Source organism: Tenrec ecaudatus, chromosome 2, assembly GCF_050624435.1.
Source record: "Tenrec ecaudatus isolate mTenEca1 chromosome 2, mTenEca1.hap1, whole genome shotgun sequence".
Classification (NCBI taxonomy): domain Eukaryota; kingdom Metazoa; phylum Chordata; class Mammalia; order Afrosoricida; family Tenrecidae; genus Tenrec; species Tenrec ecaudatus.
The window spans coordinates 72043240-72067112 of record NC_134531.1 but is presented as its reverse complement, the minus strand read 5'-3'; the positions used below and the strand labels follow the sequence as shown (position 1 = coordinate 72067112).

The following is a 23873-nucleotide window of genomic DNA, read 5'->3' as shown; positions in this document are numbered from 1 at the left end:
ATAAGCCATACCAGATATTTTCAAAATTAAGGGATGATTTTCAAAGCTAGCATTTTGAGTGGGAATTTACTTTCACTTACAAAGCTGGGTATCATTAAATAGTAAGTATCTACTGGAGGTGTCATTATATACCACATATACTCGAATATAAGCCGACCTGAGTATAAGCCCAGGTACTTAATTATTACCTGGGAAACCAGGAAAACTGATTGACTCAAGTACAAGCCTAGGGTGGAAAATGCTGAAGCTATTGGTGAGTCAATGATACCTTAAGAGTACTATTCTCTGAGCTCAATCAGCAACCAACCTAAAATGTAAAGAGTTAAAATCCTTCAAAATTGGATTCCTCATTATCATCCGTATCCCAATGCAGAGCTTCAGCTGGAGTGAGGTCATCATAGATGCTGTCCTCACTGAGATCGCCATCATCACCATCACTGCTGTCATTTTCATATAAAGCACATATAAAGTAATCCATAGCATTACTAATACTACATTTCTGGAAGGCACATCGCACCATGTCTTCTGGAATGTCTTCCCATGCATCTCGAATCCACTTTGCTATTAACTCTATGTCAGGCTTCCTGAGATTTCCTCTTTTCGTTAGTCGGGCTTGACCAGATGACATCCATTCATGCCACATCCTTCGCACACGGTCTTTAAAAAGGCTTATTCAAAGATACATCCAGAGGCTGCAGTACAGATGTAAGCCCACCTGGAATAACGGCTAAAGTAACTTGACTAGATTTTGCCAATTTTTTTATGTCATCCGATAGGTGGGCTCTGAATATATCCCAAACAAGTAACGATGGCTTTTTCTTTAAGGCTTCTCCTGGTCGTTGGTTCTAAATTTCTTCCAGCCATTTTTTTTTTGTTCTGTCTTCATCCATCCAGCCTTTAACATGGGCACGCATAGTAATTCTTGGTGGGATATTGATCTTTTTAGGCAAGGTCTTTCTTTTAAAAATAACGACAGGCCGCAGCTTAGTTCCATTAGCCAAACATGATAGAACAACTGTAAAGTGTTTTTTTTAATTTCCTGTGGTTTTGAGAAAAATGTTTTTTTCTCCTAAACTTGCCACAGTTCTGTTGCTTGGAATATCAAAAGTCACGGCAGTTTCATCCACCTTCCCAATATCTGCCAGGTCATAATTATAAATCCTTCTTTGTTTTATAATAAATGACTGGAATGACATAATTTTTTCTTCAGGGTCTTGTGCCAATTTCTGGGAAATCTTTGTTCTTTTTCTTAAAACATAGTAGGCCAAATTCATGAAGTGGGTACACCAGCCTGCTGACGCAGCAAATTTTTCAATGCCTGGGGCTTTATATTTGTCATCCTTAGCCATTTGTAGAGCACGTATACGGATTCCCATGTGTGTTACGCAGTAACCATTTTGACAACACTCCATAACCCATTTATGCAATTCACTCTCTAGAGCCCTATAAAAAGACATTAAACCACGACGAACTTTTTTAGCTTTTGGAATCTGTTCCAAGTCAGCCTACATTTTCCGCCACTCCCTCACTTGCTTTTCGTCAACACAGAATTCCCTACTTGCAATACTGTTATTGCTCTCTTCTTCTCTTGACACAACCTTCATTTTGAAACCAGCCTCATATGACTGGTGTTTTTGTTTTGGTTCAAGAGTTATCCATTTCTAATAGGAGAGGGGGGGGGAAGTCCATGCGGGCAGGGGATACAGGATGTGAATTAACACAGAGACCAGAGGGGAGAGACGGAGCGCAGTCACAGACACATCCTTACCAGTTCAGCTGCCAGCGTAAGTGAATCACTACAGTGCTTCTGCAAATTGGAGCCTTCCACATCATAGGATGGCTCTGATTGGTTAGATGTGAGTAAACAAACATTCAAAGACCTGCAGTGTCAGCAGGGCTTTGAATGAACAGCAGAGGAATGGCAATCACCCGCGAGATAACGGGCGCTCGTCCCGTTACCTGGGGGGGTGGGGGCAGCGAGATGTTACACCTGGTTGGGGTACCACTGACACGTGTATAAGCCGAACCCCATGAGTATATACAGTAGGTCTATTCTTTAATATATGAGATGATACACAGTATCATTAAGTACTAAGTAACTACAACTATTGGAGTCCACCCCACACACCGGAGATCTTTTAACTACAGTGGCTTTTGTTCAATCTATTTCAACCTGTGCTGTCGTTTACATATAACAAGAAGGCTAGAAAAGTGGGCATTTGGAGTGCTTAACCATATGCATTCTTTCATCCAGTTCACATCGGAAATGTCTTTTTACTACATGGTGACTGGGAATGTGGTTATAAATAATTTCTTGTATTTCTTAAATCTAAAAAACTGAAAAATGTAAGCAAGAGATAACAGTAGCAAGGAAACTGATGGGGACTATTTGTAGTCTTTCCCCTCAGTATAGGGATTTTTTGAAATATTACTGCCTTTGGTCATGGGGCGCTGTCCCAGTGCCCAAAGTTATATTTAAAAAAGATACTCAAATACCCGCTGAATTTGCTTTCTAAAACCTGAAAAATGTTGAGTTCTTGAACATACTTAGTTTCAAGAACTTAAGAAAAGGGCTGGTGGACAAGTAGTAATAAAATGAGCCATATTATCTGCTTCTCACTGTAACCAATGATCATGGTTTAATGACCACGAATCACATGCAACAAGTCTTAAAAAATTACAATAATGACAGCAGTATAGTAACAACTTCCTACACGTGTTGAAGAAATAAAATGTGAGTGATTTTTAAACTGATTACTGGGGAAATCTTAACAGACAAAAATGAGAAGAGACAAGTTATACCCATAAGTCTTAATCTCAAGGGATGTGGAAAATCAGCCTCAATTTCTATTTTCAGCAATTCCTTCGCAATGGCAAATATTTCTTGTGCAGTAGAAATAACAGACGAGACTGTAGATGCACGAGTTTTGACTTCAAAGTTCACATTCTTCAGCTTAATGGTAACAGTTCTACCCTATAACAAACAGAATGTCAATGATACATAGCTTCTGAACTTTTGGTAAAAAGTTGTTGCTATAGCTTAAAAAAATTCAGAAAGGTATCTGAAGTGCATATAAAACCATGGACACAGATAATTAACTACTTATAAAACATGTTAATAATTATCATAAAGAATAATTAAAATATATCAGTAATCTAATGGTGTTATTTTAACAATTATTACCCCTTCCCCATTCAAATCTTTGTTAACAATCCCTATTTTAAAAAAAAGCAAACTAATTGCCATCAAGTTGATGCCAACTCATAAGGACCCTATAGGGCAGGTTAGAGCTGTCCCCGTGAGGCTCTGAGACTAACTCTTTATGCAGTGGTTCTCAAACTGGGGTTCCAATGGCATCCCCTGATTCATAACATAGAAAAATTACAGTTATGAATTAGCAACAAAAATAATGTTATGGCTTTATTTGACATTGGAACTTCGTAGTCATGAAGAATGAACATGTTTGGATACTAATTTGATGGGAAATAAAGTTTGTTTTTAAAAAAATAAGTAATGTTATGGTTGGGTGTCACCTCAACCTGGGCAACGGTATTAAAGGGTCATGGCATTAGGAAGGTTGGGTAGATGGCCCAGTTTTTCTCCCTTGGAGCAGCTGGGGGTTTCAAACTGATGACCTTCTGGTTAGCAGTCTGATGCAAAACCACTACGTCAGCAGGGCTCCTTCTTTATATAAAGAGTATGGTTTTTTTAGCCTCCCCGCCACATACATTTTTTTTTACTGAATTTCTTTTCAAGGAAAACAAATACTTTCAAAAGGAAGGGAAAATGTTTCTAAAAGTTCTTGGATTGCACCTACTTATTGTGCATGTAGTTGTTCTTGCTGGCTGTCATCTGGATTGTCGTTTGAAATCACCAGCTGCCCTCTGGGAGAAAGATGGGGGTTTTAACTCCCATAAACAGTCTAAGAAACTCACAGGGGTAGTTCTACCCTGTCCTATATGGTCGTTATGAGTTGACATCGACTAGATGGAAGTGAGATTGTGTGCCTAGCAGTGAGTTTTTTAAGACGGGGTGGCTACTATAAGCTTGATACTATGCTACACAATTTGCATGTAAGACACCATACTCAAGCTATGATAGATAACTATGAGAAAAATCCTCCTCAGGTACGTCTTTCTTAGGTTTTAATACTGAAATTACATTTCATAATAATTTCACCTCTGGTTTGGGAATATTAGGAAAATGTTAAACGCAGATTGTTGCAAGTGAAGACTATACAACCAACAGTTTAGAGTCTTCTATGTTTTTGTTTTCACTAACAAAACCACCTGGGTTCGAGCTTTGAGATGAAATAATCTAGTTTAGAAAGTCACTGTCTAAGTGAGGAGAACATTGAAGGGTGATTAAACCCACTGGTGCCAAGTCAGTCCTGGTTCAGAGACCCCAGTCCTGGCTCACAGAGGTTAAATAGTCATGGGAACTAAGAGCCTCATCTTTCTCCCACAGAGTGGCTGGTGAGTTTGAACTGTCTACCTTGCAGTTAGCAGCCTAGTTTCTAACCCAGAGTCACCAGGGCCTTTATAATATGCAAATATAGAACCAATTAACCGGTAACTGTTGAGTTGATTCCGACTCAAAGTGATGCCATATATGAATGGATCACTGGGCTCCAGAGGGTTTTCAGTACTGATTTTTTGGAAAGTACATGACTGAAATGCTTCTTCCGAGGCATTTCTGAGTGGACTTCAACTTCCAACCGTTTGGTTCACAGCCAAGCATGCTAATCACTTAAATGTGCCACTTGAGGAAGGGATATCATTCTATTGTCCTTCATGCTAATGTAACTCTGGTTTTGAACCACTTCAGATCTACTCTCAAGGCGCTATAAACTCCTGGGGAATTACCTGGGAATCAGTTGAGCTTCATAAGTTGCTTCCCTATAAAATGACCATGCTAGGGCTTAGCTATGAAGCCTATTTGAGTTTGTCTCTGATTGCTGACATTGAGAAAACTCTTTTCTGAAAAATTTCAATTTGTATTCATCTTAAGAAATGAGGAATCTTAACTTCTGCTTTAAAGTAGCACCTCATTGTTATATTTTTAAACAGCACATCAAAATATAATACCTTAAGTCCTTCTTTGTGAAGATCTTGAGCAAGTTCACTGCAGAGCTCTTGGCACAGGCTGTACTGTTCTTCTGCTTTACTTATCTCACTGAACGTCCTACAACCACAGAGAATAATTTGGGTCTACAAAGAAAACTGCCATTCAGGAGTATTTAGGTATGGTGTCTAAGTAGCCTAGAGTTATTATATTCTCTGTAGCACATAACAATTTTCAGATGCACCAATATATCATTATATTAAATAAGCACAACTAAGATTGATCTGATTAAAAGAACCACCACTTGTCTGTCAGTTGTGCTCTGGTGGCTTGTGAGTTGCTGTGGTGTTAGAAGCTAAGGCACTGGTGTTTCAAATGTCAGCAGGTAAGCTGAGTAGCAAAGAATGTAAACCCTGATTTCCCTACAATATTATTTAAAAAGATGGTCCAATCACAAATGGACCACGATAGTGTCCTCAGAACTTGTAACACACTGTATATATGTTTACTTATTTTCTATAGGAGATTATCCTCATAAAATACAGATACAGAACTTTTTTTCAACATGCCTTATTGGTGATTGCATATGCACTTTTTGTAAGGAAATATTTCCAAGTAGATTTAAGGTGTTGGTTCAGGGGACTTATGTAGCTTTGTCTAACAATAGAGGATGTTATGATTAGATGTATAAATCCTGAATTTATCTGCAAGAGTGTTGAAAGAGCGGCGAGAACAGGGAAACATAAACTAGGAAGACAATGAAGAGAGATCCGAGTGTCAAATACAAGACAAAAGGCCCTGAGCAAATGAGCACAGAGTGAAAGGTCCCTTCTACTGCAACACCTAGTCATCCAGTTCTCCAACCACTGGCAACCAATGTTGATGATGTAGGCTGCTAATTCCATGGTCAGTGGTTCAAATCCACCAGCTGCTCCATGGAAGAATGATGAGGATGTCTGCTATAATAAAGATTCAGTCTTGGGAACCCTAAGGAGCAGCTCTACTCTGTCCTATACAGTTGGTATGAATTGGAATCAATTAAATAGTAGTGGATAATATAAAATATAAGCAAACAAACATTTTCTCTACTTTAAAATAAGAATAGTAGAATACTAGGCATAATGTTCAGCCTCTTTTTTATGGTTCATTTATCTTCATGAGAGTTCTTTATGAGTAAATAATTTAATTTTTATGTGGTAGCATAATATTTCAATTTGAAGATGTAACAAAATGCAGCCAGTCCACTATTCATAAACATTGTTATCTTCAATCTTTTGCTACCATTAATTCTAAAAAACCTGCAACCTTGTAACTACCCATTGGATGAATTCCTAGAAGTCTTATCTGTGGTATGAATTTCCTTGTGGGGCCATGTGGTAGTTACATAATCTGCTGTTAATTTGAGACTTACGAGTGAAGGGGTGGAGTGTAGCCTGTCCATCAGGTCTCAGCTTGATGACCTCCTTTGGAGGTGCTAAGGGGATAAAAAGCTCGCTGGAGGTGGGACACACGCTCACTCCCTGAGAGAGTCTCTACTGACAAGACACATAGAGCTATGCTGCAGGCAGCCAAAGCCCTGGAGTTGAGGAGCCTCATGGAGATTCATGCCAGCACTGAGATGTTTACACCCTCACTGGATCCACAAGACTTTCCACCCACTGGTCTGTGATCTTCCTGTATTCAGCGTCATTGCATTTGAGTCTGAAGGGGAATTTATAGACTGGCATCAGACATATGGGCAAACATTGGACTTAAATGGACTGGCATGTTTTCTCAATATTCAATTGCTCTTATATATAAAGCTCTTTCTTATACACATGAGGATCTCTGGATTTGCTTTTCTAGTCGACCCAGACTAACACAGGCGAATTCCTAGAAAAAGCAATTGTGGAATCAAAGTGTACCTCTGATTTTGACTGCTGTTATTCTTAGGTACCATCCAGTCAGTTCAACTCATAATAGTCTTGTGTTGACAGGATGAAACAAGGCTCAGTCCTGTATGTTTGAGCTCATTGTTGTTTGTAGCCACTCTGCCAATCTAAGCAGCAGATTTTCCCAAAGCAATATGGTGTTTGGCTTCTTGACTTCTATGAATATTCATTATGGATCCAAGCAAAATGACATCCTTGACAATATGAATATTTTCTTCATTGTTTATGATGTTCTTTATTGGTCTATTTGTAAGGGTTTTTGTTAGATACTTGTTTGCAGTGATGATTGTTAGGTATTGTTGAGTCGGTTCTGATTCATAGCAACTTGTGTACCACAGGATGAAACATTGTCTGGTCCTGCACCATCCTCATAATCATTACTATGTTTGATCCTATTGTTTTGTGTATTTTTTAAATAACAGTTTACTGGCATATAATTCACAAATTGTACAATAGTTCAATCATATTAAAAAGAGTTGTACAATTATCACCACAATCTATTTATGTTAGCCTGGGTTAGACTAGAGAAACAAATTCATAGACACTCATATGTATAAGAAAGAGCTTTATATACAAGAGCAACAGAATATTGAGAAAACATCCCAGCCCAGTCCAGATCAAGTCCTTAAGTCTAATATTAGGCCATATGTCCCATACCAATCTATAAATTCCTCTTCCAACTCATACAACACATGCAATGATGCCGGATGCAGGAAGATCACAGGCCAGTGGGTAGGAAGTCCTGTGGGCCCAGTGGCACTGTAAGGATCTCAGTGCGGGTAGGGCCTCCATGTGGCTCCTCCAGCTCAGGGCACTAGCATGGCTCCACGTGTCTTGTTAACTGCAATGTCTCCCGGGGAGTGAGCATGTGTCCCGCCTCCAGCAAGCTATTTATCTCCTTATTGCCTCCAAATGAGGTCATCAAGCTGTGACCTGATTGACAGGTTAAACTCCACTGCTTCACTCTTAAGTCTCAAATTGACAACAGATTATGTAACTACCACACTATTTTAGAACATTTTTTCATTTGTTATTAGTATCTCATATCCCCACAACTTCCTCAAATAAATCATTAATCCAATTGCTGTCTCTATAGATTTTCATCTATAGAGTTACTCTTTAACTAATTCTTGTACTATCTCTATAGATTTACTCACCCTGGATTTCATACACAGAAAAACATTAAAACAAAACAAACAACTAACAACAAGAACAAAGCAAAGCAGAGAAAGACCGCAATTGAAAACAGAAAAAAAAAAAAACTAGTACAAACTAAAAACCTTACGGATAGTGATGGGACACTGTCAGAGATTGGACAGATCTTGCCAACCTACCGACCTCTCATGATAGGCCACATACTGTCCACCCAAAGAGAGCTGTGTCCTAATCTCTAGAACCTATGAAGAACAAAAAGAATTTTGCAGATCTGATTAAGGATCTTGCGATAGGAGCTTATCGCAAAGGTCCTTATGGGAGGAGGAGGAGGATCAGAATCAGAAAAAAAGAGGGTGGAAGATGCTATGCTGTTGGGTTGAAGGACTGAGCAGGAGTCGGCAATCTTTTTCTTTTCTTTTAGCAAACCTTTGAGATGGCAGAACCAATCCTGTCCCTCGCAACAGTTTAAAAATTATTCAAGGGCCAAAACTGTTATTTCTGTGAACAAATGAGATTACTATTATCTGAATAATACCCTTCAAAATTTTTATAAATGAAGCTATGATTGTCTAATTGTCAGTTTTAATTTTACTTCAGAGCCACATGAGCATACACATGAGCATACACAGTTTGCTGACCCTGAGGACTGAGGATGGGCCCATGAGTCATGGCGGATAATTGGTCTATAGAGGTACAAAAGGAAGGAAGAAAATTCTCTCCAAGAGCCCCTAGAAAAGAACGCAGCTTTGCTGACACCTTGACTTTTATGACTTCTGACCATTGGAACTGAGTGAGAATCAACTTGTGTTGTTTTAAACAACTAATATTTTGGCAATGTTTTACAGTAACAATAGAAAACCAGTAGCTCATTGCCAACTCACCGAAGAACTTACGGCTTTTTAACTTCCACAGTACTGCCAATAAAGTATGCTTAAACAATAAAATTGGCTAGTTTGTCAACCTGATCAATGAAAAGTGCTATTTCTGTGAACTTTCTAGATGAGATCGGAAATGTGCCCGCATGCTCCATGAGCCATTGTGTCTTCTTTTCTGTTAGCTACCATCTTTCTATGTCTTCTCCTTACTGGTTTGTTTTTCACCGATTCTGGGTTTTTACATGGTGATAACGACTTTCAAGGCCCAGCTCCAAGTTTGATGTTTTAATGCAATTTTAAAGAAGCCTATGAGAGATTCCAGAAAGAGATAGAGAACACTATCATGTATAATATTATTTTCAGTAGCAAAAGCCAACATTGAACAAAACATACTCATTAACTAGGACAATGCTAGCTCACTTTTCCCTTTGCTCTTGATTATTTTTATGTAAATTGTAGCCTAAAATAGCAAATTGTATCAGTAATTTGTTGAATGTGATATCTCATAAAAGTTCTTCCACATTTTTGTCTGATCAAAAATAACATACTTGAAAAACAACACAAAATTATACCAGGGCAGCAGTTAGTGTGTAAGCAGTTAGTGTGTAAGCAGTTAGTGTGTAAGCAGTTAGTGTGTAAGCAGTTAGTGTGTAAGCGGAATCCAGATGCTTTGAGATCATTGAGAAACTTTTCTAAATGGCACATCCTCAAACAATTTTGTTCCACCAAGACTTTTTTTGATATTCATACTAGATTTTTAAAAATACTTTTATTGGGGGCTCTTACAACTCTTATCACAATGCATACGCTCTTTCAGTGTGACAAGCACATTTGCACACCTGCCACCATCATCATCTTCAAAGCATTCTCTTCCCTCTTGAGCCCCTGATATCAGCTACCCGTTTCTTCCCCCACCCTCCCTCCCCTGCCTGCCCACCCTCACAAACCCTTGATAAGTTATAGATTATTAGTACATTTTCCTCTGTTGCCCCATCACCAACTTTTCCATTATTTGTCCCCCTGGGAGGGGGTTATAGATGGATCCTTGTGATCAATACACCTTTTCTTCCCCAACTCTCCCCTAATCCTGGTATCTCTACTCTTGTTGTTAGCCCTGAGGGGTTTATCTATCCTGGATTCCCTGTGTTGAGCGTTCTTGTCTGTAGCAGTGTGTATGCTCTGTCTAATCTGATTTGTAAAACAGAATTGAGGTCATGATAGTGGGGAGAAGGAACCACCGAAGAACTAGGGGAAAGTTGTGTTTCACTGGTGCTATACTGCACCCTGACTAGCTCATTTCTTCCCTGTGACCCCTCGGTGAGGGGATATCCAATTGTCTACAGATGAGCATTGGGTCTCCACTCCATATCATCCCCCCATTCACATTGAGTATGATTTTGTTCTGGGTGTTAGATGCCTGGTGCCTGATCCCATCAACACTTCATTATCACATAGGCTGGTGTGCTTTTTTCCATGTGGGTTTTGTTGCTTTTCAGCTAGATGGCCACTTGTTTATCTTTAGGCCTTTAAGACCCCAGACACTATATCTTTTGCTAGCCAGGCACCATTAGCTTTCTTCACATTTGCTTATGCGCCCATTTTGTCTTCAGCAATCGTGATGGAGAAGTGAGCATCACAGAATGCTGGATTGTTACAACATAGTGTTCTTATATTGAGGGAGTACTTGAGTCAAGGCCCAATGTCCATCTGCAACCTTAATTCTTAACATATAGATGAGTACATAGTTCTATTTCCCTCTCGTTATATATATTTACATATGTACATGCCTGTATTTAGGCCTCTATAAATGGCCTTTGCCTCCTGGTTCTTTCCTCTATTTCCTCTTACTTTCTTCTTGTCCCACCATCATGTTCGGCCTTCATTCGGGTTTCAGTAATTCCTCTCGGTGCTACATTGTCCTTGATTAAGCCCCACTAGGCATCCTACATCCTTCTCTCCATTGATTTTAGTTCACTTGTTGTTCCCTTACCCTGGATTGGTTTCCCCCCAGCCCCCTTCCTTTCTCCCACCTTCCCTTCTCCTGTATCCCCCTTGAAGCATTGGTCCTGTTCTTTTCATATCCAAATTGTTTATCCCACCTCTCTTATCTAGATAGACATGAATATACATTAATAAGTACAAAAACCAGGCAAAGCCAAATAAAACAACAAAGGAAGTCAAAACAATAGCAACAACAAAGAAAAACAAAATAACAATAACAAAAGAAAGCCACTGACAAAAATGGGAAAGCCTATAAATAGTTTAAGCCTATATATGTTTTCCAGTTGAGTCTGATGGGGTGCCACACTCTGTCTCCAAAGTATTTTTGGTATTCCCCAGGGATTTCATCACTCTCCTCCCACTGGTGCTCTGCTGCACGCCCTCAGTGCCTCACCAGTGTGATGGGCCAGACCGTGCACTATTCCTGCACTGTGTCTCCAGTGGTGTTCCCCACGGTCCCATGGTTCAGTGAGGGACACCGTGTCCTGTGGTGAGGCCGGCCCTATGGTCCTCCCTGTCCGCTGTCTGCTCTGAGCAGGAACATCGTCCTCGTGGTTTGGTGGGCCAGGATAGCCTCTCCTCCCTCTCCATCCCTTTTCGTTTCTTTCCTGTGCTCTAATCAGACGTGCCCCTCTCCCCAAGCTGTAGCCCCAGCGCTGTCCTCTGAAGTGCATTCTTCTGAGGGGAGGGCGGGGTGTCCACATAGTTGGGATTGGGGCCAGCCCCGAAGACCTCTCTCTTGGTTTCCTGGTACATGCCCGTATGTTGTATTCATGTCTTGGTGCATCAGTTGAAGCTTGCTCTCTCTCTCCCTCCCCTCCCAATTTTTTTGTCTGGCAGTAGGAGCTCCCAGCAGGTAAATCTAACTGGACACAATTTTGTTCCATCCCATGCTAGATTTTAACGTTCTAAACTAAACTTTCTTTAAGTTCTCTATCAATAATATGAGGGGCTTCAGAAAGTTGTGGAAAATTGGAATTGAAAGATAATGTAATTTTCCATGAACTTTTTAAAGCTTCCTCATATTACTATTTGAGAAGTTTTATGAATAACTTCCATTGAAACACTCAATATTACTTTGCTTATAACTGTAACAAAAATTAAGGCTTGAATCCTAATTTCAATTGCTTTTTCAATCAACAGAAGAAAAACCAACATTAAGTGGTAAAAATGACTGTAATTAATTATTTCCCAATTGAGAGCTTAGTAACTATAGAGTATAGAGGCATTGTGTTTATTTAATGAACTCCAAAAAAATCGTTACTGATTTCACATATACATTTTACTTAGGTATAATATACAAAAAATTAATTTAAATGAAGTAAAAATAACACAAATTATGAAAATTAACAAATAACCAAACCTTACCTTTCAACACTCATACTTTTTCTCTCACCATCCCTTGAGGGGGGGAGGAAAAAAAAGGTTAATTTACTTTTTCAAAGAAAATCAATTTCCACTGAGTCAACAAAGAGAATATTTGGGTTAATTTTAAACATCATGAAAAACAGTGAGCTGTTCTCATGGCGAGGGCTACAAAATGTTCCGTTAGTTTATAATTCCATTTTTCTACAAACTCTTTTGAAGCTCCCTTTGTATCTGAAAATGAGAAGTTCACCAAGGAACAGAGCTGGGTAAGACGCAAATGTGACTAGAGGCGCCAGGAGCAAGGCTGTACGCACTGAAGCGAATAAGCTTGGAAACAAGGTGGTTCTTATTGAGGCCTTCATATGAAACGCCACACTGATAACGACCAATTTGAAATGATAGCAGAAAAGCTTACAGCTATAATAAATAATTTAAAATAATTTAACATCAGTTATCTAGTTTTCAGCCTGGAACATTAACTTCCCTCTCCCACAGCCTACTCATTACTCATTTCTATCACTTTATAAATCTGGTCCACAATAACAAAGTGAAGGCAATGGACTGCACCAAATGCAGTGGCTGGATTCTAACAGCTCTCATAAGACCAACTGAGACTATGTGTAGATTATTCATCTTCCAAATACATATCAAACTGACTATGAATCAAGCACTGGTCTAGGTCCTGTTGATGCAATGATGCACAAAAGAGACCAAGCACTCGCCCTTTAGAAATTTATAGGCAGGAGACAGATAAATGTAGATGCCACTACGTAGCATGTTAAAATGGGGGTGGGGGAAATCCTACAGATTACAAAGTAAAGTAGAATAGGGGCTTTACTTGAAAAGCAGGGTTTCACTTTTATATGATCATAAATTACCTATGCATTCTTTTTTTGTGTGTGTGATCGAATCACTTTATTGAATAGTCACTGTGAGGGGTTGGGGGCAATGAGGTCCGACAGCAGCAGTCCGACTGAATCCCGCAGCCGCCTACCTATGGATTCTGTGTGAAAGCAGGACCAGCATCTCGGAACACGACGGGCAAAATGTAATGTGACAGAAAGAGCTAAATAATTTTCTTTCACTTTGAAAATAAAAAGATAAAGAAAAATTTTTATTTGCTATCATCTTCAAATACTGGATCATTTTTATGATATTACAGATTTTCTCTCTTGTCTTTCATTATACCCACCAAAAACCAAAGACAGCTAACTGTGGTCTCCTACGAATGAGAAGTAGGGAGAGTTGAAAAAAGCAATACAGCCGGTTTTTCAATCTATACTATGATTAGGCAGGTTTCCCTGATGATAAATGAATAAATGACATAACTATTATTTTATTTTATATACCTCCTCAGTAACCTTACTGTTGTCATTAGTATAAGTTCTAGACTATAAAGGAGTCGTTTTGATGACTGTCAGGCTGTCAGGATGAAAGCAAAATCGTAAGACTGGTGCCCAGATTTTACGTCCATGATTCTCATCTACGAGACCTAGATGAAAGAGTAACAAGAAGAACACACAGGACTCTCTCCCCTTGGCCTGAAATGCTTCTCAGGTCTTGACATCTGGCTGACCTCTCCCCGCTCCCATCACCCCTTCCCACACCCCACTGGTTAGTATGCCTTCACACTGCTTCCTTTCCTTCATTTGTTGTCTATTTACTTTCTGCTTCCACCTAAGTCTGCATGCTCCATTTGCTGCTATTTCCTATTACCATGAAAGAGGTACTCAGTATTCAAAGGATGATTTACACATCTGGAAAATAATTATGGGTAGCTCACTAAGGTTTTGGAAAAACATCCTTAAAAAGTTAATTTTGACATGTAAAGTATATTCCATTCCTCTGCTGGTCTAAACAAAGAACAAGGCAGGGACACAGGAGAAGGTGGCCATTACTCATTCCTCTTGTCCATTTACCCAATTGCTCAAGCCAACATCAGGGTTAATTTGTTGGCTGTAATTCAAGACAATATTCTGAATACAATGAGCCTCACAGAATTCTCAAGCACCTGGGTGGTGAGATGGTTACAGTGCATGGCTGCTGAACACAAGGCCAGCACTTGGAGCCCTTCTGCTTCCAGGAAGGAAGCCGTGGCAGCCTGTGCCTGGGGAAGTGAGAGGTGGGGACTCTGTGGGGGCACTTCTACTGTGTCCTAGAGGACTGTGTCCGAATGGACCCAATGGCAACGGCTTTGTTGGTTCAACAGAACCGGAACACATGCTTTCCTTACACTTCTCATCTCAGTAAGAAAAACAGATTTCCAGCAAACGACGAAGAACAAAATGAATGGCTACGCCAGTACCTTTCCAGATGTGTTGAGCCTAGTCCCAGGGAGATATGAAGGAAATAATGCCACGATGTTTCAGAGAAGAGGAGAGAGAGCAAGGCCCTTTGTTGGTAGAGTTCTGTGCAAGTAATTACTCCAAGGGCCTTTAACATTTTCTCTGTAACTTTTCCAATTCCAGAGATCTAAAGGGGAATCAATACTTATCAGTTTTAGAGTTTTAAAGTAAGCTAAAAATTGTATTTATAACTATAAAAGGCATTAATAGTGTGATTGACAGTAAAAATCATACAAGGAAATCAGTTTACTTTTGGACATTCAAACTAGCATTCTATGGAATTTTAAAAAGTGTTTAACATTTAAAAAAGAATTCTGTACTCATGTCAACTCTAAAAGTGGTGGTATAAACAAATTTACATTGTTTTTTTTTTACTGCTGACTTAGGAATTTATAATACACTGATAGCTATTGTAGCCCAGAAAGAGTGGTACACACCAAAGTTATCTGACTGAGGAACATTTCCTACTGGAACACTTATTCATACTTTGAAAAGCATATTGGAAAAACACTGCATATAGCTAAAGTTGACACATTTTGTTTTTTCTCCTAGTCAGAAACATACAATTCTAAACCTCTTTGAAGATTACCCTGGTAGCATTGTGGGCATTTGAACTAAGGTAGTGTTATGTTACTGATAAAAAAAAAATCTCTAAAAAAAAAAAATCTCTTAGAAATAATCTTTCATGTACAAGCCCCCAATAAAATGATTTAAAACAAGAAATACATTTTTTCTTAAAAAAATACTCTTCAGTTCTCTTCTTCTTGGAAGGAAAATACTTAAAAGTCTGCCATTTATTAGTTTCTTTAAAATATCCTAATTGTTTTTAGGACTTTAAAATTCAGATTTTTTTCAAGTCCAAATTTAAAAACCTATTATATTTTTGCCTGTTACCTTTTATTTTATTTTCAGCAAAGAATGATTACTGTCAGCCTACAGAATCTCTCACCAGAATACAGAGTACATATAGAGATGGTCAATTTTACAATGCATCTCACCTTTCTAATAGGAAGATCCTTGATGAAATCCATCACAGCTTGTCTGTTGGGGAGAATTTGGTATTGTCCATTTGGTTTATTCTTATCACTGCATACTTTTGCTAACATCGTATTTGGGGCAATACCTTAAAAGAAAAACACTGATGGCTCAAAGAGGCTAGCTGTATACCTTTAAAATACACAATGACAGTACTGAAAAGAAATAACAATGCTAATTGGACACAATAGGGAATGAATAGAATGCTACTTTTAAAATTGCACCGGATTACTATCCATCTCCTACAGACTTAATATGCTCTAAGAAAAGGATTATTAGTTATTGTGGAAGCAGAAATGGGAGGTATTTAAACCTCCATGGAATTTTAAAATCTAAGCATAATTTCTGAGCTTACTTTAAATGCTTAGTTTACTTATAACCTTTCTGAAATAAGGCTGTTTTATAGTGGTTTTACATCTACATCTCAGAAAAAATTCAGAAATAACATAAGATGGATCTTTACTCTTTGAAAAGTCTTTTGCATTGATTATTCATCCACATGAAAGGGAAAAAAGCAAAAAACAAATACTTTGGATCCCAATACATTTAAAATAATAATTACTTTTATGTTACTCAAAAAGTAAATTACTGCTTTATGGAGAGGTATTTTACAACCTCTAGGAAAAGAAAAGTCTTTATGATTAATATAACTTGAAATAGGTATATTGAAATACGAAACAGTTCAACTGTTATAAACATCTTCCTAAAACCTAGTACTCATCCTTACACTCTAATTTAAAAAGAAAGACCTAACCTAATAGTACCTTTGCAAGATATTTCAGGGCCCTTATTTTGAATACCAGTTACTCTGCAAAGACAGGGATGCCTTCATGGGCTACTGACATGTGTGAAACCTGTCCCTCCTTCTCCAGCTAGTCTTCCATTCGGGGCTGCTAACTCGGTGTTTCTCCTATCTCCTGCCTTGTGGCCAGTTGGGTTCTCTCTGGCAGTGCAGTCTTGGACGGAACTGAAGCTTTCAAATGAAAACCTCATCAAGTGTAACGTGTAAAACCAATGACAATATATTTTGTGTTCACAAAGGGAGAGCGCAGTGGAATTCCTGACCATATTTTTCTCTGGGCTTACAGACTTTTCTGTTTCCTTCCCTCTAGTTTACCTACTGGTTCTTAGATATTCCGAGTAGGTAAAGTTGCCACAAGTTAGGAGGGGAGGGCGAGCTGATAACAAGGGTGACTACATAACCCCACTCGAGGGAAATGAGCATCAGAATTTTAGGTGAATGCATACATTAGATGGTACAAATTATGGCAATAATAATAATAATAATATATTAAGATTCAGGGGGTGATAGGGTGGGGAGGGAAGGGATAAAGTGAGTTGATTTCAAGGAGCTCAAGAAGAAAGAAAATATATTGAAAATGATAATGGCAGCAATTAAACAACTACACTTGGCCTAACAGAATTATGGATTAGAATGATATCTGTAAGAGTTCCCAATCAAACGGTTTTTTTTAAAGTGGATTTGAAAAATGTTAAATGTTTCTCATTTAAAAACGAGAAAACTACTAATATTACATTTGAACCCATCAGTTCGAACATTTTAACTTTTATAGCCCTTAATAGCCTTTTAAGTACCTGCACTGGCTGTCAGTGCTGTTTTTTGCTCAATCCTGAAACGAATTTCCTTTACGACTTCCTCAGCTGATGTTCCAAAAACAGCCGAGTGTTGGAGCTTCACAGGATTGTTCTGTTCTTCAGAGCTCACTTGGAAAGGAATTTCTGGAGCTTGTAAGCCAGGAGGACTATCTTCAAAAAGCAGTGGAGAGACGGATAATTCTTGCTCACTCAATATGTGATCTTCCTCTCCTGGTTTCTCTAAATTATAAAAGAAATATGAATTCTCATTTTAAGTACATACTTCATAAGTTTGGTTCACCTGTATTCTTTCTTAAGACCGAAAAAAAAATCAAGTTTACTTTTGTCTTAAACAGTCAAGTCAGAAATGTTATTTTGCATTTTCTAACAAAAAACACAGATTCTAAGTTTTCCTTTAAAAAATTTCCATCCCAACTCTATGTATTTTAAAAGAAATATCCCATGTAAAACTCACTACTTTTTATACTTACATCAATGAAAACTCAGAATTTGATTTACTATATATACTCGAGTATAAGCTGACCTGAATATCTGCTGAGGTACCTAATTTTACCACAAAAACTGCATTAAAAATGTGCTGGGCAACGTGGAAACAAATGGAGAAAAGACTAAAACAATTTCACTGAAAAAGGGGACCAGACAAGGATGCCTCTAGTCCCCACTCCTATTTAACATCAGACCGGAGATCCCAGCTAACAACATGAGACAGAGAAAAGTTGTTCATCTGGGGAAGGAAGAGGCGAAACTATCGTTATTCACATGTTATGATTTTATATATAGAAAATCCCCAAAACTCCACAAGTGGAGTGTTGGAAGCGATCGAGGAATATGGCAGAGTGGCAGGATACAAGATCAACAAACAGAAGTCTGCTATACACATCAGACAAGATCACAGAAGAGGCGATTAAAAAGGCAGTACCCTTTATAATAGCCAAGCACAAATTGAAATATCTAGGGAATATACCTGGCTAAAAGAAAAAAAGATTTGTATGAGGAAAACTACAAAATACTATTACAAGAAACCAAGAGTGGCTTCCACAAATGGAAGAATATGCCATGCTCTTGGACTGGAAGACTCAATATAGTCAAGATCCCAGTTCTGCCCAAGGCACTATAAAAATTTAATGCTATCCCAGTACAAATACCATCATCCTTCTTCAAAGGATTGGACAAACTGATTACAACCTCACATGGAGAGGGAAGAAGCCCAGAATTAGCGAGAACTCCTCAAGAAGAAGAACAGAGTGGGAGGGCTTGCTCTACCTGACTTTGGCACACATTATACAGCCACAGTGGTCAAAAGAGTGTGGTACTGGTACAATGACAGATATTCGGACCAATGGAAAAGAGCTGAAAACCCAGAGGTGAAAACAACAGCACACCGACTACTGACTTTGGACAAGGGTCCCATCAATAGCAAATGGGAAGCAGATGTCCTCTTCAATTAAGTGGGCTAAAAAAAGTGGGTATCTACCTGCAGAAAAATGAAGCAAGACCCTTACCTCACTCCGTGCACAAGAATAAACTCAAGGTAGATCACTGGCCTTGAGGTAAAATCCCAAACTATTAGGCCATCAATGAAGGAAGTGGGACAAACCTGAGAACGTTCACTCAGGGAATACAAAGGCTATCAAAAATAGGGAAGAGAAACACACAGAGGAGGCACAAATTGACAAGTAGGGTATACTGAAGATAAAACACCTATTGTACATCGAAAAAATTCACCAAGAGAGTAATAAGAGAGCCCATGGACTGGAAAAAAACATTTTTAGCAATGACAGATACATCAGACAAAGCCCTTATTACTAAAGTCTACAATATTCTGCTAACTTACAATAAGAAAAAAACCAATTGCCTACTGAGGAAGTGGGTAAAGGACCTGAACAGAAGTTTCAAAAGGGCAGAAATCCAAACAGCCAATAAACATACGAGAACATGTTCCAGATCCTTAGCCATGAAAGAAATACAAATTAAAACAACTATGAGATGCCTCCTAACACCCTCAAAGATAGCCCAATTAAAAAACCCAGAAAGTAACAAGTATTGGAGGTACTACACAGAGATGGGAGCTCTTGTGTCCACTGCTAGTGGACCTGTAGGTAGGTACAATCATTATGGAAATCGATTTAGTGATATCTAAAACAGATGAAAATCGAGCTACCATACAACCCAACAATCCCCCTACTGGGCACATACCCATAAGAGGCAAGAAGCAAACCATGGCCAGACAGGTGTGCTCCAATGTTCATCGCGGCACAGTTCACAATTGCAAGGAGTTAGAAACAACCCAAATTTCCATCAACGGAAGAATGGATTAAACAATTGTGGTACATACATACAATGGTATACTACGCATCCCTAAAAAGCAGTGATGAAAGCATGAAGCACATTGCTGCATGGGAAGAACTGGAGGAAATCATACTAAGTGAAGTAAACCAAGCACAAAAGGGCAAGTACCACATAACTCTACTGAGGTACGCTTAAAAAAATGGGGCATATAGGAAAAGCTACTATATACATACATCCCTGGGGTGATGTCCAGAAACTATGGCAGGGGTCAAACCCAATCCAGGGTTACATACCACAGCCAACTAATAAGAGGGGGAAAGAAAGGGAAGAAAAAAAAAAGACATGGGGGGGGGGACAGGGCACTAACTCACCCAAGGGAAGGGTAGTTTTTATATCTGCACAAGAGAGGGAGAGAGACCAGGCTTCAACCCAATGCGCCAAGACATGAATACAACATACCGGCATGTACCAGGGTATCAATAGAGGTCTGTGGGGCGGGGCCAAACCCCAACTATGTGGAATGCACATCAGAAGACAGCACTGGGGCTACAGCTTGGGGATCGGGGGCGTGTCGGATTAGAGTACATGAGAGAAACAAAGAGGGATGGAGAGGGAGGAGAGGTCTTTCTGGCCCACCAAGCCCCAAGGATGATATTCTTGCTTGGAGCAGACAATGCAGACAGGATCATAGGGCTGGCCCCACTATGAGACATGACGTCCCTCACTAAACCAGAGCGCTGCAGGGGCAGTACTGGAGATACAGTGTGGGAATTGTGCACAATCTGACCCCATCATGCTGGGGCGAAACACTAAGGGCATGCAACAGAGCAGCAAGGTGACCAAAGTGATGAAATCACCAGGGAACACAAAAAATAGACTTTGAAGATAGAGTGTGGTACCCCACCCCACCAGACTCGACTGGAAAACACTCATAAAGGTCAACAAACTGAACTTGAACTATTTACAGGCCTTTCCATTTTGGTTTCATTTTGTTGTTATTGTTTTGTTGGTGTTGACTTCCTTTGTTGTTTTACCTGGCTTTGCCAGGTTTTTGCGCATATTAATGTATCACAAGGAACAGATGAGCCAGTCAGGGTGCTGTATAGCACCAATGAAACACACAACTTTCCTAGTTCCTTAATGCTTCCTTCCCCCCAGTATCATGACCTCAATTCTACCTTACAAATCAGATTAGACCAGAACATGCACACTACTACAGATAAGAGCCCGCAACACTGGGAATCTAGGATAGAGAAACCCCTCAGGGTCAATAATGAGAGTAGAGATACCAGGATTAGGGGAGGGTGGGGGAGAAAAGGGGAATCAATACAAGGATCAACCTATAACCCCTTCTCAGGGGGATGAACAATGGAAAAGTGGGTGAAGGGAGACAGAGCAACAATGCAATATATGAAAATAATAATCTATAACTTATCGGGGGTTCATAAGGGAGAATGAGCAGGGGAGGGAGGGGGAGGAAATGGAGAGCTGCTATCAGGGGTTCAAGTGGGAAGAGAATGCTTTGAAAATGCTGATGGTGGCATACGTATAAATGTGCTTGTCATACTTGATGAATGTAGGGATTGTGATAAGAGATGTAAGAGCCTCCAATAAAAGTATTTAATAAAAAATGTGCTGGAAAAACTTGGCTTATGCTGGAGTATATATGGTAGATTCATCCTACTGGTCTCACAAAATAAAACTTCTTCCTCCCCCCACTCATCTGGGAGAAAAGTACCTTCTTACATTAGAATTTGGAAATGAGGGGGAAATACATTCGACTAGCTAGAATAATTGTGCCTGAAAAATGAAGTGTTATTTTAATTTAAAAGAGAAAATATTTACCCTTTTCACATTCATGGAATAAGTCTTTCAGATGTTAAAATAATCTTAACTGTCTTTTTCCAGTGCTAATCTTAATCTTAACTTGCTTGTTTGTGAAGCATCTTTTTTACTCATGGCACCTTTTCAATAAATAGAAATTATCTTGGAAAATTATGCTTCTTGATATATAAAAATTCTTACTATCTTAATCAAGATGAATAGAAAGAAGCCTTTATTGTTATCAAATGTACTATTATTAAAAAAGTAAAAACATCAACTTGATTCTAATATCCTTTGCATTTCTTCATAAAGGGTCTATAAAATGTTCTTAAATCTACATTGTTACCAAAAAAAAAATCTACATTGTTACTAAAAATGTCCTCATGGACTAATCCAATGAAAGCCTTACTTTCTGGATTTCATGAAAGAAAAACATACTTTAAATTTATCTATAACACTGAAGTTTAAAATGAGTCTCATGACTCAATTCCATAATTTTATTTGTTTTCAAAATTTTATTGGGGGCTCATATAACTCTTATCACAATCCGTACATCCACCCATTGTGTCAAGCACATTTGTACATTTCTTGCCATCATCATTCTCAAAACATTTTCTTTCTACTTGAGCCTTTGGTATCAGCTCATTTTCCCCTCCCTCCCCCACCTTCCTTCCCGCACGAACCTTTGATAATTTATAAATTATGACTATTTTTCATATCTTACACTGTCCAATGTCTCTTCACCCACTTTTCTGTTGTCTGTCCCCCAGGGAGGGGATTATATGTAGATCATTGTGATCGGTTCCCCCTTTCAATCCCACCTTCCCCTTCCCCTCCTGGTATCGCTACTCTCCTTATTGGTCCTGAGGGGTTTATCTGTTCTGGATTCCCTGTGTTTCCATCTTTTATCTGTGCCCATGTACATCCTCTGGTCTAGCCCAAATTGTAAGGTAGAATTGGGATCATGATGGGGAGGGGGAGAGAAGCATTAAGAAGTAAAGGAAAGTTGTATGTTTTATCGGTGCTATACTGCACCCTGACTAGCTTGACACCTCCCTTCTTTAAGGGGATGTCCAGTTGCCTACAGATGGGCTTTCGGTCTCCACTCTGCACTCCCCCTCATTCACAATGGTATGATACTTTGTTCTTTGATGTCTGATACTTGATCCCATCAACACCTCATAATCACACAGGTTGGTGTGCTTCTTCCATGTGGGCTTTGTTGTTTCTCAGCTCTATGGCCGTTTAAGACCCCATATGCTTTATCTTTTGATAGCCAGGCACCATCAGCTTTCTTTACCACATTTGCTTATGCACCCGCTTTGTCTTCAGTAATCGTGTCCGGAATGTGAATATCATGGAATGCCAGTTTAATAGAACAAAGTGTTTTTGCGCTGAGGAAGTACTTGGGTAGTGGCCCAATGTCCATCTGCTACCTTAATACTAAACCTATAAATATGTGCACATAGATTTATTCCCCCATCATCATAAATATATTTACATATACATGGCTGTATTTAGACCTCTATAAATGCCCTTTACCTCCTAGTTCTTTCCTCTGTTTCCTTTTACTTTCCTCATCCCACTATCATGTTCAGCCTTCATTTGGGTTTCAGTAATTCCTCTCAGTTACACTGCCCTTGATCAAGCCCTACCAGGCCTCCTACACCCCACTTGCCATTGATTTTGGATCATTTGTTGTTCCCTTGTCCCTGGGTTTGCTAACTCCCACTTCCTTTTCCCCGCCTCCCCCTCTCCCATGTCCTCCTGGAACTGTCCGTCTTGTTGTGTTTCCTCCAGATTGTTTATACCACCTATCTTATCTAGATAGACCTGTAGAGATAACAATATGCACCAAAAAACAAGACAGAGCAAAACAAAGCGGTAAAAGAAAACAAAACAACAACAAAATCCAATGACAAAAAAGAAGCCTATAAATAGTTCAAGATCTGTTTTTCACCTTTAAGAGTGTTTTCCTGTTGAGTCTGTTGGGGCTCCATGCCTTGGCCCCAAAGTTTATTTTTGGTATCCCCTGAGGACTTTGTCGTTCTGTTCCCCTTGCTGTTCTGTTGCATACCTTTAATGTTTTGCCTCAGTGTGGTGGGGTCAGATCAGGTGCAATTTCCACAGTGTCTCCGGTGTTGTCCCGCGTAGTGTTATGGGTCAGTGAGGGACATCGTGTCTCATAGTGGGGCCGACCTTATGGTCCTTTCTCTGCTTTGACTGCTTTGAGTGGGAATATTGTCTTCAGGGGTTGGTGGGCCAGGATGTGTTCCACTCTCTTCCTCTCCTTTCATTTGCTCCTGTGTGCTCTGATCAGACACGTCCCTCTCCCTCAGCTGTAGCTTCAGTGCTGTCCTCTTCCATA

General features: G+C 39.3%; 1 protein-coding gene across 2 annotated transcripts in view; it reads right to left on the bottom strand.

The window, feature by feature from the left end:
- Nucleotides 1-23873, bottom strand: part of POLK (DNA polymerase kappa) — a 98865-nt gene that overhangs the window by 4994 nt on the left and 69998 nt on the right. For both annotated transcript variants that reach the window (XM_075541179.1, XM_075541178.1), the window contains exons 7-12: nt 17372-17611; nt 15739-15863; nt 14701-14867; nt 12396-12428; nt 5089-5185; nt 2803-2974 (exon numbers count right to left, since the gene is read on the bottom strand). In XM_075541179.1, the coding sequence (XP_075397294.1) occupies nt 2803-2974; nt 5089-5185; nt 12396-12428; nt 14701-14867; nt 15739-15863; nt 17372-17611 (834 nt within the window). The remainder of the gene's footprint in view (nt 1-2802; nt 2975-5088; nt 5186-12395; nt 12429-14700; nt 14868-15738; nt 15864-17371; nt 17612-23873) is intronic.